This window comes from Sinocyclocheilus rhinocerous, unplaced genomic scaffold, assembly GCF_001515625.1.
Source record: "Sinocyclocheilus rhinocerous isolate Xijiao unplaced genomic scaffold, SAMN03320098_v1.1 scaffold729, whole genome shotgun sequence".
Lineage (NCBI taxonomy): Eukaryota > Metazoa > Chordata > Actinopteri > Cypriniformes > Cyprinidae > Sinocyclocheilus > Sinocyclocheilus rhinocerous.
In genome coordinates, this window is record NW_015664993.1 from 224,748 (window position 1) to 242,380 (window position 17,633).

A 17,633-nucleotide genomic window follows, 5' to 3' on the forward strand; every position below is an offset into this window, starting at 1 on the left:
ATCTGGAGGCTCTTGATAATCTTAAAGTTCTGCAGCTGAAGGGCAATCCTTGGAGATGTGACTGTCATCTGATAGGACTCAAACTATGGTTGGAGACATTTGCCTTCAAAGGTAACAACATGGTCGAATCCACAATAGAGTGTTTATTCAAAAAAAAATAAATAATAATAATACATAGCTAAAAATATATATATTTTTTTTTCTCACAAATGAAGAATGTAGGTAAGAATATTTCGAAATGATGACAATTCTGCCGAAATATATGTTTATTTATATTGGTATTATTATATATTATTACCAAAAGCAAAAATCTGAATAATTTCTCATTTTCTATCACAGAGAAAAAAGTCAGTGATAAGCCCTTTGTAAAGTTTAGCTTGAGTGTCCTGTCTTGCACTCTGCCAGTGCTATTCTTTTCTAGGTAGGTGTGAATGAGTTAATCGTGTTGAAAGGGAAACAGGTCAATTTAGCTCAAAGGGAATTGTGATATTTATAGGGAATCACTGTTCTACGGCTGATCAACTGAATTGCCAGTGATTTATTGAACCGGCCGTATAACATCAACTCTGCAATGGATATTAATATCCAAAGTATAATGAAAACATTATTTATTAGCATGTTAACAAGATCGGCAGTTTAAGACATTAACTTGTAACAAGATGCTTCTCTTTTCTAGATAAATAAGACTTTATTGGACTAATCAAAGACATATAAACTAATCTAACATATAAACACACGCACTCACACATTCACAGAAGTTGCAGAAATAGAGAAAGTGGGAAAAGAATGAGTTCAAGTGAGTGAAAATGTGAAATCCCCAGTTTATTGTAACATATGCAATTTCTTAGACCTGAACAACCATCAATCATTTAATTAACCCTCGCAATGAGTTTCTCAATAAAGCTATTAAACTTCATATTAAATGCACCAGTTCAGCTAGAATCTGGAGGTTTACTTGCATTGCCTGTGTTTATAGGGATTCCCTTTTTGTGGTGTCCTTGCAGAAAGGGGTTTCCCAAGGTTGTTGATTTGCTGGAGGTCTAGTAGTCGTCCGGTGTGACGTCTTGGTGAGCCAATCATTGGGCGTCGTTTGTTGAAGAATGTTGCAGAGTTGTGGGCTGGTTGAAGTTCACAGATGAGGTCGAACTCGAAGACACTGCTTTATGGCAAAACTTAACTCAGAACACGAAACTCTCATTGGAAAAGAAAAGAAAAATGTGAGAATGAAACCAGATGGCTTATCTCCTCATGATGGTAGAGGAGCAGCAGGCATGAAGGCCAGGAAGCCCAGCAGCCCAAAATGGTGACAAAGGCGCACTTGAACGAACAACATTCCAATGGTTACTGACACGACTTGTTCATGTCATGGGGTTTTAAACTCGGCTGTTAGACATATCCCTAATGGTGTTTTGACCAATTAGACATTATCTTAGCTAGGGGTGCTACTACATTTCTTCTCCCAATACATAAATCAACATGTTATCTTATTAGTCACATGGTCCGAATTTTCCCGCTCTTGCAGAGTATAATTTAGACTGGTTTCTATAACAAGAATCTGATACATATTACAAAGAATTGATTGATAGAAATGTTTCAAGTAGGACTTTTCACACACATGCATACCAAACTTGAATATAAACCTATAAACTATTCAATAGTTATTTAAAATGACTTTTTCCATGGGCTGTCTGAATACTTGATTCTGATTGGCTGGCAGGTATGCATTAAAACTTTTTAATGCACAGGTAGTTCCAAGTCACTTAAATCACCATTCTATATTAACGTGCTGCTTTAATTGATGCACACACACACACACACACACACACACACACACACATCACTCTCACATAAACACAGTGAGAGGGAGAGAGGTCGGAGATTGCGCTGAGCACACACAGAAACTTAGTGTCAGTGCTGCCCCGCAACTTTTATTAATAAAATAGAATAGATACAAGATCGCTACATTATCTTCCTCCGCAACGAGGTCAAATCGAAGTAACTAAACAGCTTCCTTGTTTGTAGTGAGAGACGCACGGCAAGCCGTTGATTATCCCTTACATAAACAATGAGTGATTAAAACGTGATAGTCAAATATGTGGGTTACATAGATGATATGGAGTTATGCAATGGAATGATATTTGTTCATAATTCCTTTTAGCATAATTTTGATGCATATATATATATCTGTAAAAGACAGTCTCTGTGCCATTCTGTGAATGTGAGGACATGTTTTGTGAGGAACAAAAGGTCAAAAGGTCACTGTCTTAAATGGGGGAAAGTCTTAACTAATGATTTTCCTCGTGGATTTACTCGTAATGGTCATGATGTGCTGTCTCCTTGACCATTAATCTTGATTACTATCCCCAAATTTGACAATCTCCTTCCTGAGTTGGAGTTATTAATAAGTGTTATTTGTTTTAATGTTGCAAGCTGTTCAAAGCTGCTAGTTAGTTAGACTTGGTTCAGACTTGCTGGCGCCCCAGGGTATCTGATTTACGGCCATCCATGTGGTTATCTTGGGCCTCTTTGTAGAATTTGGCTCTTTGTGTGGTTTCAACACTGTTCTGATCGAACCTTAATTGTCTGATTTGCTCTGATATCCTACAGCATATCTCACAATCGGATTGGCTGATCAGCTGACATACAGTTTTAATGCAACTGGCAACCGGGAGTAGGCTCCAGATTTGGGCTGCACCTGTTCCATGGATTTTCGCTCCAGTCAACAGATCATGGAACATGTTTTTGCATTAGTCCTGCATGTCCCTTTTGAACTGCTGCTGTGAGTTTATTTGAAATGTTGAAGCATGGGGTGACCCGCTGTTTAATTCATGACTGGGATGGTGGATTTTATTTCCATAACTTTCACATACCGTCAATATAAACTTATTACACAAACAGTTCTGCTAAACCTACACCTACACAGTTTTGCTCAGTTTTGATAGCTCATGGCTGGCTCCACGCAGGGATAGAAAACGTAGTTTTCTGGTTACCAGCCCTGAGCTTTACATAAGGGCTTTTTACACTAATTAACCCTGTGTCATTCTAAACCCGGGGTAAGCAAAATTAAGGATTATCTTTTTTCACATTTTACAGTACACTGCTCATAATTTTTCCAGGGTATTAACACTTAATCCTGGGTATTCATAAGCTGACATTTCAGACTTTAAAGGAAGGGCCAAGTATGGTGTCCCATACTTGGAATTTGTGCTCTGCATTTAACCCATCCAAGTGCACACACACAGCAGTGAGTAGTGAACAAACATGCACACACACACACCCAGAGCAGGGGGCAGCCAATGCTGCGGCGCCCGGGGAGCAGTTGGGGGTTCGGTGCCTTGCTCAAGGGTCTCACCTCAGTCATGGTATTGAGGGTGGAGCGAGTGCTAAATATGCACTCCCCCCACCTACAATCCCTGCCAGACCTGAGACTCAAACCCACGCCCTTCGGATTACAAATCCGACTCTCTATCCATTAGGCCACGACTGTCCTTTACATTCCCCAGGTAAAAAGTGTGAAATGTTCCTCTACCCAAGGTTAAAAGTAGGCTTTAGAACGATGATAACCCCGAGTTAAGCTCTATGTGAAAAGACATATAGTGAAGACAATCTTCATCTGTTAGCCATTTCAGCTTCATCATTTTCTCTTGTTCTTAGGTGGAGTGGTCGACAGCGTCACATGTGTCCAGCCTCATCTTATGCTGGAGCAGGACCTCCGGCACATTTCCTACGAGCTTTTCCACTCCTGCATGATCACCAGCTACAGCTACCTGTTCGCCAACATCCATTACCTGGACAATAAGCATCGCATGCTCAGCGGACAGCTCCATCCAAGCCCCAGAGCACCATTCGGGAGTGATTTCAGCCCCTCAGGAGAAGCGATACTCCCTGAGTGTGAGGCCAAGCAGAGATCCCGGCCTGTGAACTACAGACGCGCCATAGCCACAGTGGTTATCACGGGAGTGATTTGTGGAATTGTGTGTTTGATGATGTTGGCAGCAGCTGTCTACGGATGTGCATATGCAGCAATTAATGCCAAGTATCAAAGGGAGCTGAAGAAGAAAGCAAAAGAGACGGGTTCAGGAGACAAGCGGAAAAACATTGAAAGAGAGAAGGACAAGGAACCTCTGGAGTGACGCGAAGATCGGCATCACATGATGCACATGAGCACAAATACACACCAAGGATACACTTCAGATTATCCACATACTGTAAAGTTCCTTTTAAGGCAAGTCAGTGTACTTGGCAGCCATATTGGCAATGCCCCTGGGGCAGCTATTTTCTAATTATGCAGATACAGATCCTACCTGAAAGGGGAAAGACATAAATCTCCAAAACTGTCCATCAAGATTTTGTTTCAATTGCATGGTTCTATTTTATTTTTTATTAATTTTTTTATTATTTATTTAATATTTTTTTAGCTTAAATTAGGCTAGAAAAAAATAATTTTTCAGGCTGGTCAAACAAATGCACATGCATGTTCTAGACTAAAAACAACAGCCGATACTTTTGGCAAAAAGGCAGTTGGCTCTTTGTCAGTCAAAACAAACAGTCATTCTGTTTTTTAGGACAAGTTCATAGAATTTCAACCACTTTTGTATTAGTGGTAAATGTCAATTAGCAATGAGTACTCTTTCTCCATGTTACCTGCACCTAGTGCATTATGGGTGCTGAATTATCCCTACCAAAAGGCAACACCACAGCCCTTTTTCTCCGTTTTCTCTAGTCATGTAGCAAACAAACAAATAAACAAAAAAGCAACACCTTCCTACTGCATAAATAGCCAAGTTTTATTAAAAGCTCATCTTGCCAGCAGTAAATTATCCCTTTAATTGTCCAGCACAATGCTGCCAGCCAGCTCACAGTTTATGGCCTAATACAGATTTCAAACTTATTTGAAGGCAAAGAAAACTGCCTCTCTCCCTTGTCACAATTATTTTATTTATTTAATTATTTTTTCAGTACTGTGCACATCTTTGTGAAATCAACTGCAAATGGGGAGGAGATTGATTGTGTAGTTAAGACACAAAGTCCCTGATTAGTTCTGTAAACGCCATAAAAAAAAAAAGAATGTTTGATTGTGTGCAGGGTGACAAGCTTTCATGTTTCAGGTGTAATCCCTTGAATAAACTGAACAACAGGACGTCCATTCCCACAGCTCTCGTATTGAGAAATGTAATTTTGCCTATTGATTTTTCTACTCTAGAAACGTAAATGTACTCTATCTCTGCCCCTTTGTACAGTCTTTTAAAACGATAATACTGAAAACTGAGGGGACACTCCCCTACTGCTGTTTACACTATTGCAGCTCTATGGACAAAGCAATATCAATTCCCACTGAGCTTTAGTTAGGCCAAAGATTTATGTGAGCATATCAAACGTATGTGTTTTAATCTATCCTGTGTCACCTGTTTCCCCTTTGTTCCCCTTAACGGGGCGGGGGGTGGGGGGAAGGCTGATTCTAATACAAGTATTGCGATTCTGCTCGTGACACAGAAATTACAGTCACACAGAAGGTATTTACAGTCTACTGCATAATTTAAGATCTTTGATAAAAAATATGATAAAATATGATGAATGGACGATTCCTATCAGTTCATAATTAGGTCATGTAGACAGATCCTTATATCAGTGTGCTCTATTGAATAAGCAACCATGTAAATATACAGATACAGACAGTGGATAAAGAGATTCTGAGCTCTTGAGAAATGAGATGACAAGAAGGAAATAGTGATACAGATGGAATATACAAGATTATATAAATGTGCATGTGAAGGGTTGATCTGTCAGAAATGATCTATGTATGTTATACAACATCAGAGCACACAGCTAAGCAATATACTGTACATTGGTAAAGTTTACATGTCCTGCAGTGCAACATGCTAAAATAATTTTAAATAACATTGTGTTAATTCCTTTTTTATTATCATAAAGCAGTCTTTAAGATAAACGTTTTTTAGAAAGTACACTGAATATTCATACTCTTAAAAATACATTGGTCACACACCCACACGCCAGAAAAAAATGTAATTAAATTTTAATTTCATGCTATGGCTGTCATCAAGCACAAATCACATTCAAGTTGTGATTATAGGTAGAAATCTGTAAACTGGCCTTTAAAACACATCAAGGACATGCACACATGCCCCGGTTACACAAGAGTGTTCTGTCATCAGCATGTCAGGCTGCATTAGTGTGTGCTGCAATGCACTTGTGAAACTGCGCAGTATCACATCTAAAGCACTGTATGAACATATATATATATATATATATATATATATTCTTTTCAAATCAAATCAACCAACACTCATTGAGCCAGAAAGTTCAAATTGTCATATATCTGTGGTATATGTGTATGAGCTTGTATGAAAAAAATGTTGTTAAATGTGTTCATTAGTGATTCGCATTAAAGCATAACAATGAAAGATGTAAAAGATACATCAAATTTAAAATATATAAAATAAACAACATGAAATACTGTATAGAACTTGATTTTAGTTGTGTGTATGTCTGCTCCAGCAAAACAATGAATCATGCGCAGTAGAGGGTGAAAATCTATCTCTTCTACTTCATTTCTCTGTCAGTTATAACATGAATCATTTGTGCATGAGCGTATGTGTGTGAGTGCTCCTCCAGGCTTATGTTCAAGCATACACGTTCTAATTGTCTCTCTGTGTTATTCTCTTTCCTTTCATCCATTCCTACTGTTTGTGTAGTGTTTCTTTTTGCTCACATGGATTATGTCTTTAGCTCTCCATCTCACAATCCCTCTCATATATAAACACTTCCAGTGCACAGAAAAAAAACACAACAACAACAAAACCGTATGATTCTGTAAAATAAGCAGTGATATTCATGCGAGTGTGGTACCTGCAGCGATGGGCGACTCTCTCTCATCCAACAATTGAATGGTGCTGCTGGCCAAAACCACACTCTTATTCTCAGAGCCTGAAACACAGAGATACAGAGCATTGTCAACAAATGGTATAGAGGAGACCAGGCCAGCACTTTCTGTTTTAATGTGCAGCTATGTGTTTCTTGTGTTCTACTGATCTCAAATCATTGTCTGGAACACTAATACGAGATTTTTTTAAATGCTGTCTGTCATTTTGACAGTTAACACATTATATTTCCCTGCTTTAGAAGCATTCAAGTAAACACTGCTGATAGGGATTCGAAGTGAAGAAGGCAAGAAACTAGCATTTTCTTTTATTACCTTTATTTCTTTTATTAAATTACATTAAGTGCACATGTGAAAACATCAGGAACGAGACCTGAATGAGGATTTGGGAAGAAAATGAGACATTCATTGCAGTGCATTCCAGGGAATTTTCCATACTGCTACCACAAGAGTGTGGTGTGTGTTGTCTATTCCACAGAAAAGCGAAAAAGAAAATGAGGAGAAACAGAACTCACCAAATTGAAAAGAGACTTTGTCACATATATTCTTTTGATACCAATGTCAAATTAAAATGCCAAGCACTAGATTATGTTCTTGACAGAAAATTTACAGTTCATTCAGTCAAATGGGCAGATAAGGATTATTTGCAACATTATTATTTAAAAGGATCTGTTTCAGTCTTTTTGAGTGGAAGTTCCTCAAATCATAAATGTCATCCATAATTTAAAAGGCAGTAGACTCGTTTGGGAAAGGGTTGATACGATTGCTATTTAATTTAATAAACTGCAGAACTACTACTGTAAACAATGCTGTAAAACTAATAATTATCATCCATGAATATTCTGTAAATTCACTGCATTTTTAGAGTGTTCAGTTAAGATGAATGGTAAATAATCCATTATTTATCCCTAACAAATCATTCTCTAAGAACGCAATCTCACGCATTATTACTCCACTAATTATGCAGTGCAGTATACTTGGTTTAAGGGGGAGGAGATGGAGGTCTATCTAAAAAGATATGTCCATGCAATAATATATATTTCAGAGAGCAAAATAAAAAATGTGATGCAGCCATTCCCATAGGAAAAATGTATTGCTCAGTGGTTGCTTTTCCTAAACTCAGGAGACTTAGATGAGATTCTCATATATCTCTCATTTTAGTATCAACAGCATTTCAGATGTTTCTCCTAAAATTCCTTAGGAGAAACAGAAGTAGGCACAAATGAGACTTGAGAAATATTTGAGAAAATAAGAAAACCCATGTGGTCTGAGGTTCAGATATGCCTTCATGTCGATGTGCTGCCCACAAGGCTATGACTCTGACAGAGGTTACTCTCCACTCAAGAGTACTAAGCGCTGATTCTCTTATATGTCTCATTAAGATATCAGCTGTGTCTTAAAATGTCTTCAGTTTTATTTTAGGAGAAATGTTAAACTTTTACTAATATTGTAAATACTAAAACTATCATTTAAATAGCATTAAACATTTCAGAATACCAAGGGTTACTAGTTTAAATGTTTACATTTATCTTAAATGCCCAGCATTATATACACCACATTTTCCAAACACATTAGAAAGGACTTACAAGTGCAAGATGTTTAGTATAAGAGCAAAACCTTTTTTTTTAAACAAATGTAACACTAGTGTCCCAGTGTTTCTTTCTTTATTTTTTTCTTTCTTTTATTTTTTTGCTTTGTTTAGTATTAAAATGTTGTCTTGTGCAACCCATTTTTGCATGTATGTAATTATAGGTTATGGTTTCCTCTGTTAAATCATTGTGCATTAAAACACTGTCTACATAAAAACAACTTCAAATATGACAATGCATGTATTTTCTTTGATTTAAATGGTGTGGATAAATGACATTGAAGCTAACCAGGGGGAAGAAAAGTAAAATAAAAAAGAGATCTCTTTAACATCTCAAATATTTCTCCTAGACAGAAATTAGGTGACTTTAAGATTGAATGGAAACTTTTGCTTGAGTCTCCTGCTTCTCAAACTTGTCTCCTGAGACAAAAACTCTAACATTCTCACAATGGTCTCCTTTAAAGCTTTAGAAGAGATCTCAACAACATCACACACTGTGCTCAGATATTTCTCCTTAGCTAGAGACTCTGGATGAATATTGTAAATACACTTTATTTATTCATTCTACATTTGTCATTGTCTCATCTTTTTAAAACACTTATTTTACCTCGCACAGTTTAATCTGACCCCATTTTAAATCGCTAGCGATTTAGATTAAAGGATGCGATTTCAAGTTTTCCTTTCTCTTCAGAATCAGAATCAGAATCAGAATCAGGAAGAGCTTTATTGCCAAGTATGTTTGCACATACAAGGAATTTGTTATACTATGTCAAATTTGTTTGATAGATGATATCAGAAATATAGTACGAATTATATTTTAGCAGTTTTAACAACAGAGAGTGATAGTAAGATTTCAACAGAAAATACAAAGCTACACGGAGCTACAATCCCAAACCACTCAGCAGCACAGCAGACAGGAGGACCCTGGTTTTCCCAAGGTTTTTTTCTCCATTTCTGTCACCAATGGAGTTTTGGTTCCTTGCCACTGTCGCCTTTGGCTTGCTTAGTTGGGGATGGTTAATTTCTGGCAATATTGTCGGCGTGATTACACAGACACTATTGGAAGAGAGCTGAACTGGATGATGACATCACTGAATCATCCATGAACTGACTTTAACTGAAAAACTGTTTTTTATTGTCCTCTTGCATTATTGACAAGCTAGTTTCCTGTTTAATACTGTAAAGCTGCTTTGACAAAACCAGTATTGTTTAAGCGCCATATAAATAAAGGTGACTTGACTTGACTTAAAATACTATGCTACTGTCCACCATTGGAAAGCCCCATGCAGGAGGTGAACCCGAAAACGAGCAGGCCATGATCACTGTTGTTCTCACATGTTAGGCTTTAGAATGCTCCAGCTCGCACCAAATCACAAATACTCACAAAGGATGCACTGTCATCACACAAAAGGAAAAAAATGTTCTATCCCGCTGACCCTGTACAGAGATGTGAGTCAGGTTTGTGCAGTAACAAGATATAATATCGACCATGAGGACAGAAAATCTGACTAAAATGGTGCAGAACCCCAGTTTCATGCACAGTGAGACGTGCACCTGGAAGGGCAGACAGATTAAGAGATGAATAAACAGTGGCCACCAATTGGTGTGATTTTATTTAGGCATCACTATTCCTGGGCAGAGTTCCCATAGCTTCAGCTACTGACAGAGAATAAAAGTGACTGTACGTATATATGTCATGCTATACATAGATAATTAATTACCTCACAAACTACCTCCCCAGTTCTGCAGTGCTTAAAGAACAGATACCAGTGAAAGACAGTATACTAAATGTATTACAATAGAAAAAAATCAACAACAACAAAGCAACACACAAGGTTGTTGGAGCCTATCCCTGTATCTCGGACTGTAGGCAAGGAAACTCCATGGCAACAGGCCATTACATTAAAGAGTAATTCACAAAGCATAAATCATTATAATACACGGCAGTAACCAGTATCCTAACTAACTGTTATGATTCAGAAGGCAGGCAAACTATTCTGGATGGGGGATCTGGCCCCCACAGGCCTTTCCATGGGACGTAGTTTACCCATTGATTTTAATCTTATGAAAGGAAGGTTAGATTGTTCTTTTTCTAATGCAAGGCTCTTCTTACTATGAAATGAACTTAGGGTGAAATGTCTTTAACTGTGACCTCACTGGTCAAGAAGGCAGGAAGATGGTTTGATTCTGCAATCAAGCTGAGTGCCATCATAGATCTCCAGGAGCATAATCTGACAGAATCATTCCATGCACAATCCGGATCTAAGGATTTCCCCTGTAAGCCAGCAGGCCATATTCAGACATAAAAAGGGCAGTGGAGCTTTTGCAACGCTCCTCAGACAGAGATTCTTTATATCTCTGGCTAAAGCCAACAGTTCCTATGCCATTTTCCTCAACTGTCAGTCTTCTCTACTTGTATGAAGTTCAGTTCAAAATGGAGGCAACTACAATGGGCATTATTGCACCAGGAAGTGCTATTCCAACCAGTGCAGTGAATGATGCCATCATGCCAAGGATGGGCTACACTATTCTGGCAGTTATTATTGGTTTCTTCTCTGTTTTTGGCATCATATTGAACATGACTGTAATCGTGGTGACGTTAAAGCACAGGCAGCTGCGGCAGCCACTGAACTTCGCCCTGGTCAACCTAGCTGTGGCTGATCTTGGTTGTGCAACATTTGGTGGGCTGCCAACCATGGTGACCAATGCTATGGGGTACTTCAGCCTGGGCAGGGTAGGATGTGTGCTAGAAGGTTTCGCCGTTGCCTTTTTTGGTGAGTATCTATTTTGGACCTTTTTCATCTATGTCTTATTGAATTTGATTGACCATGAATGAACATTATAGATGGTTAAATAATTAGATGGATATTATTATTTACATTTGCAATGATAATTTTTTTCCCCTGCTGTCTACATTCATGATCAGGATCAGAATATATCTGCGATCCATTTTTGAGTCAGCTCTGACCAGTTCAGGACCACTGATCTCGATATGGGGCACTTTTTTCTTAAAAATTAGTAATGCTATTTATTAAAAGACAGGTTCTCTCACTCACTGCTAGGAATTGCTGGTCTATGCTCAGTTGCGATAATTGCAGTTGAACGATGCGTGGTGGTCTGCAGACCAGTGGGTTCAGTCACCTTCCAGACGAGACATGCAGTAGCAGGAGTAGTCATCGCCTGGGTCTGGTCGTTCCTGTGGAACACTCCACCGCTTTTTGGATGGGGTAGCTATGAGCTGGAGGGTGTGCAGACATCTTGTGCACCAGACTGGTACAGCAGAAATTTGGCCAACGTCTCCTACATCATGTGTTACTTTCTTCTGTGCTTTGCACTGCCTTTCTCTGTCATTGTCATCTCCTACACTTTGATTGACCATGAATGACCATTATAGATGGTTAAATAATTAGATGGATATTATTATTTACATTTGCAATGATAATTTTTTCCCCCTGCTGTCTACATTCATGATCAGGATCAGAATATATCTGCGATCCATTTTTGAGTCAGCTCTGACCAGTTCAGGACCACTGATCTCGATATGGGGCACTTTTTTCTTAAAAATTAGTAATGCTATTTATTAAAAGACAGGTTCTCTCACTCACTGCTAGGAATTGCTGGTCTATGCTCAGTTGCGATAATTGCAGTTGAACGATGCGTGGTGGTCTGCAGACCAGTGGGTTCAGTCACCTTCCAGACGAGACATGCAGTAGCAGGAGTAGTCATCGCCTGGGTCTGGTCGTTCCTGTGGAACACTCCACCGCTTTTTGGATGGGGTAGCTATGAGCTGGAGGGTGTGCAGACATCTTGTGCACCAGACTGGTACAGCAGAAATTTGGCCAACGTCTCCTACATGATGTGTTACTTTCTTCTGTGTTTTGCACTGCCTTTCTCTGTCATTATCATCTCCTACACTCGCCTCCTGTGGACCCTACGGCAGGTAGGAAACTCAGGACAGTTACAAAGAACTAAGGGAAGATTTCATGCTGATAGAGTAGTAGTAGAGGAAGTCATTTGTCATTTTACATATATGTCTCTACTAGATTGTGGTATTACATTTTTATTACCTACTGCTTCAACACACCTGCTTGTAATATCAAACTAATTTAGCTAACCTTGATTAGCTAGTTGTGGTTTAATTAAGGTGAAGTTGGAGCTAGACTCTTGAGGAAGATGCCCCTTCACGAGTGAAGTTTGACATTCTGTGCCAACAGTTATATTTTGAGGGTATTTCTACAAAAATCCTTGTTTTTTTTGGCCACCTTATACATATAAATGCCTAATATATATATTCTTTCTATTATTTATTATTATATAATTTGTATTTTTCACTACTTTTGTAATGACAACATCATCTAATCAAATTAGGGTAATTAAATATGTGTTATTAATTATTAATATTCAATAAACCGGTGTAAAAAATGATATGCAGCACATGCTGTTGCTTGTAACACTATAGCTGAATAATATCAGTCCAAATATACAAAATGTTATACAAGTCCCTAAAAGGGGGGTCAATATGTTTTGCTATTCAATACGCAGCAAATGCTATTTAATATTTTAACTAAACTTTTGATTTTAAATTCTCAGGAGGTTAGCATTTTTATTTTACCTTCAGGTGACCAAACTGAAAATGTCAGAGGGAGGAAGCACTGCCAGGGCAGAGATGCAGGTGGCCTGTATGGTGGTTGTCATGGTGATGGCCTTCCTGCTCACCTGGCTGCCCTATGCCGCATTTGCACTATTTAGCTAACCTTGATTAGCTAGTTGTGGTTTAATTAAGGTGAAGTTGGAGCTAGACTCTTGAGGAAGATGCCCCTTCACGAGTGAAGTTTGACATTCTGTGCCAACAGTTATATTTTGAGGGTATTTCTACAAAAATCCTTGTTTTTTTTGGCCACCTTATACATATAAATGCCTAATATATATATATATATATATATATATATATATATAGCAGCAAATGCTATTTAATATTTTAACTAAACTTTTGATTTTAAATTCTCAGGAGGTTAGCATTTTTATTTTACCTTCAGGTGACCAGACTGAAAATGTCAGAGGGAGGAAGCACTGCCAGGGCAGAGACGCAGGTGGCCTGTATGGTGGTTGTCATGGTGATGGCCTTCCTGCTCACCTGGCTGCCCTATGCCGCATTTGCACTATCTGTGATCTTAGACCCGAACCTTTACATTGACCCGGTGATCGCCACCGTTCCCATGTATCTGGCCAAGAGCAGCACAGTTTTCAACCCTATAATCTACATATTCATGAACAGACAGGTGAGTCAGTGTACTTTCTAGAACAGTGGATTTCCAGTCCTGGTTTTGGGGAAACAAAACACTGCATATTCTGATTCAGATCATCAGCTTGTTAAGAGAGAGCTGAACTGAGCGTATCAGATAAGAGATACATGCAAAATGTGCAGTACTGTGGGTCCCCAGGACCAGGACTGAAAACGGATCGTGTCTAAAAATTTAGCAGGGTTTCATGATTATTACCATCTAATATTTGTGTGAAATATGAAAATGTCACAATGCATACAATCTTAATTTAGATTTTTGAGTCAAATATGACCTGGATTGTGTAAATCAATTACATTAATCACTTAAACAGTCACCGAAAATTCATCAAAACCAGGCTCAGTATTGCAATAAACCTTGATTCTCTAATAATAAAAGTATGACCAAAGATTGATTGATATGACCCAGAACTCTTTCTCTATATCAGTTCAGAGAGCATGCTGTACCGTTCCTACTCTGTGGCAGAAACCTGTGGGCCGCTGAGCCGGTAGAATCAGAGGAAGAGACCACAGCATCATCTGTCAGCAGGAGCAACAAGGTCTTTCCGTCATAACCACTTAGATCACTTACTACACAACTCTCAGTTGCATGCATGAAGGATTAACCCCTTCTAATTAATAAAAAAAAATTGTTTCCTTGAATGTTTTCACTAGAACTCAAGTTGTATTGTTCATTACTGGCATGATTGTGTTGCTCTGTTATTTCTGTTTTGATGAACAAAAAGCTCTTCATTATTTAAATTGGTTGTATGTTGCATTCAGATTAGATCAGTTAAATTAATGTGCTAATCCAATTAAAACTCCCTTTAATCATATTATGGATAATATTCTTGACTTTTCCGCCACCATATGTGAAGCTTTGTGAGGGTCTGTGCATTAACTGATTAAATGGACTTGCTTATTAGCAGCATCTTTAGATGATGGACTGATTAATTCTCTCAGCTCTGATGCTCCCACACCACAGAAACATATGTCAGGAGTCAGCTTTTTTCCATAATGAAGTAGCCCTTCTACCCTTCCAATGTCTAATTTACACAAAGGCATTAGTAATAGTACATTTTGAGCCATAATTTGTTTAAAACAAATACACCTTTACTGGGAAACACCCAGTCGATCACAGAGTGACACATACAGACATGTACACACTCACACCTACAAGCAACTTACTGTCTCCAGATCACTTATCATGCATGTCTTTGGATTCTGAGGGAAACCCACAGCAACACGAGAGAACCTACAAACTCCACATGCAAGGCCAAGGCTCAGCCAGGACTCAAACCAGGGACCTTTTTGTTGTGAAGTGATAGTGCTACCCATTCAGCCACACTTCCACCTTAAATGCAAGTGTTTTTTTTATAAATTGGAATAATATATTTTTGAATCTGAATATAAAAAAATCTAAAACTGAACACATAATTATACATTCTGATATTATAAATTATAAATTCTCTCAGTAAAAAAAATTTTCTCTATAAAAAAAGGAAAAAGGAAAGAAAAGTCCTTCAACATAATAAAAAAGCTAACTTAATATGCCATACCAAACTTGACCACCAGGTGCCACTATCAGTATGCTGACACAGGCTAGGAACATGTTTTTTGACATTGATTATATGGTTACAGTGGCATGTGTCAAGGGGTGGGAATTATTAAGTGAACAGTCACTTCCTGAATTTCATGTTGTTGGAAACAGGAAAAATATGAAAGCGCAAAGATCTGAGTGATTCTGATTATGTCCAAATAGTGATGGCTAGATGACTGTGTCAGAGCATCTCTGAAACGCCAAGTGTTGTGGAGTGTTCCCGGTCTGCAGTGGTTAGTACCTTTCTAACTAAAGATCCAACGAATCCGCTCCGATCACACAGAAGAGCTACTGTAGCACAAATCACTGAAAAACTGAATGCTGGCCATGATAGAGAGGTGTCAGAACATGCATCACAGAGCGGTCAGAGTGCACATGATGACCCGTCCACCACCGAAAGCACCTACAATGGGCACGTGAGCATGGAGCAGTGGAAGAAGATTGTGCGTCGTTTACCTGGGGAAGAGATGGCAGCAGGATGCACTATGAGAAGAAGGCAGGCCGTATTATGGCAGTATATGTAAGTATTATGATCTGGACAATGTTCTGCTGAGACACCTTGGGTCCTGGCATTCATGTGGATGGTACTTTGATACGTATCACCTACCTAAAGATTATTGCAGACCACGTACACCACTTCATGGCAATGGTTTACCCTGATGACAGTGGCCTCTTTTAGCAGGATAATGCACACTGACACAGTGCAAAAATTGTTCAGGAAAGGTTTGAGGAGCATGACAAAGAGTTTAAGGTGCCTTAATTTCCTTAGATCTCATCCGACTGATCATCTATGGGAAGTGCTGGACCAACAAATCCGATCCACTGAGGCCCCACCTTGGACCTTGCAGGATTTAAAGGATCTGCTGCTAATGTCTTTATGTTCAGGACACATTCAGAGGTCTTGTGGAGTCCATGCCTTGATGCATGAGGGGAACCTATACTGTACATATCCTAGACAAAATAAGGCACAAAGGCAGGTGGTTTTAATCTTGTGGCTGATCAGTATCTGTGAGTGTGTGTGTGTGTGTGTGTGTGCGCGTTTTTGTGACAAATGAGGACATACATTTGTATAATGACAAGGGTATGACATAGGTATTACAAGGAGAAGGTGACTTTTCAGGACATTACCCCATGTCCCCACTTTTCAAAACGCATATAAATCACACAGAATGGAGTGTATTGAAAATCTGAAATAGCAGAAAGTTTCCTGTGAGGGGTAGGTTTAGGGGTAGGGTTGGTGTAGGGCAATAGAATATACGGTCTGTACAGTAGAAAAACCATTACGCCTATGGGATGTCCCCACTTTTCACAAAAACAAACCTGTGTGTGTGTGTGTGTGTGTGTGTGTGTCCTGCTATTCCCTATGTTATGGGAAATAGTAATAACAGTCATTTTTGACCTTGTGGGAAAAGTTTTTGGTATAAAATATTTAATTTTTGTAGTATTTTATTATTTTGATGTTCTTTTAAAATGATTTATTTTAATTGTACATTTTAATGATTTAATAATTAGCTTTTAATTAAACTCATGAACCCCCTGCAGTTCCTTGATGTAATGTAATGTGTAATGCATTAATGCATGTTGTTAATTACAACAAATGGAATTTTTTTCTTTCTCTTTCTATTTTTATATCAGTATGGTACAAGATAATCCTATTAAAATCACTGTGATTAACGAGTTGGGTCAAAAGTAATCTAAAAATTATCAAAAAGTAGCCTGATTATATTACCTAAAATGTGTAATGTAATAGATTAACTACAATTTTTGTCATGTAATTTGGAATCAGTAACGGACTACAATTTCTATATACTTAGCTCTGTGTACACTGTAGGGGATTTACAGTTAAACCCAAGGACCAGGTATGAGCAATGAAGACCAGGAGTCAGACATGAAGTCAGTTGAAGACTGAAGAAAGTTTCACTAAAGAAAATTTACTGAAGATTTACTGACATTTACTGAAGAAATGTTGTAGTTTCATCAGCAGAAGTCGGCTTCAATACTCGCGAGGAGTTCTTAGGCCGCTCTGCATTCAGTACATGCTCGAGACACCAACAGTTATACTCTAACAGAGGTCACTATTTACGTCAAGGCATATTGGTAGGAAGGATTCTGGTTGGCTGAAACAGATAAACTTAGAGAATCTCCACACATGGACATATAGTTCGAAGCATATCTCCGGTGATTATTAGGTGACAAGCGATCAGGGGTCAGACGTAACAGGTCATCCGGGTGACGACAGACTTATCTACTTCAAGGTTGGCTGGCTCGG

At 38.5% G+C, this 17,633-nt stretch overlaps 2 protein-coding genes across 2 annotated transcripts in view; both read left to right on the forward strand.

Moving 5' to 3' along the window:
• Positions 1-4,253, forward strand: part of lrtm1 (leucine rich repeats and transmembrane domains 1) — a 12,331-nt gene extending 8,078 nt beyond the window's left edge. Inside the window, exon 2 of the mRNA XM_016541501.1 lies at positions 3,655-4,253. Coding sequence (XP_016396987.1) covers positions 3,655-4,133 — 479 coding nt within the window. The 3' untranslated portion in view covers positions 4,134-4,253. The remainder of the gene's footprint in view (positions 1-3,654) is intronic.
• A 6,667-nt stretch (positions 4,254-10,920) lies between these two features.
• On the forward strand, positions 10,921-14,339 carry parapinopsina (parapinopsin a). Its single transcript, XM_016541497.1, has 4 exons — positions 10,921-11,260; positions 12,098-12,426; positions 13,523-13,765; positions 14,214-14,339. The coding sequence occupies exons 1-4, from the start codon at positions 10,921-10,923 to the stop codon at positions 14,337-14,339; spliced, it is 1,038 nt and encodes a 345-aa protein (XP_016396983.1).
• The last annotated feature ends 3,294 nt before the right edge of the window (positions 14,340-17,633 follow it).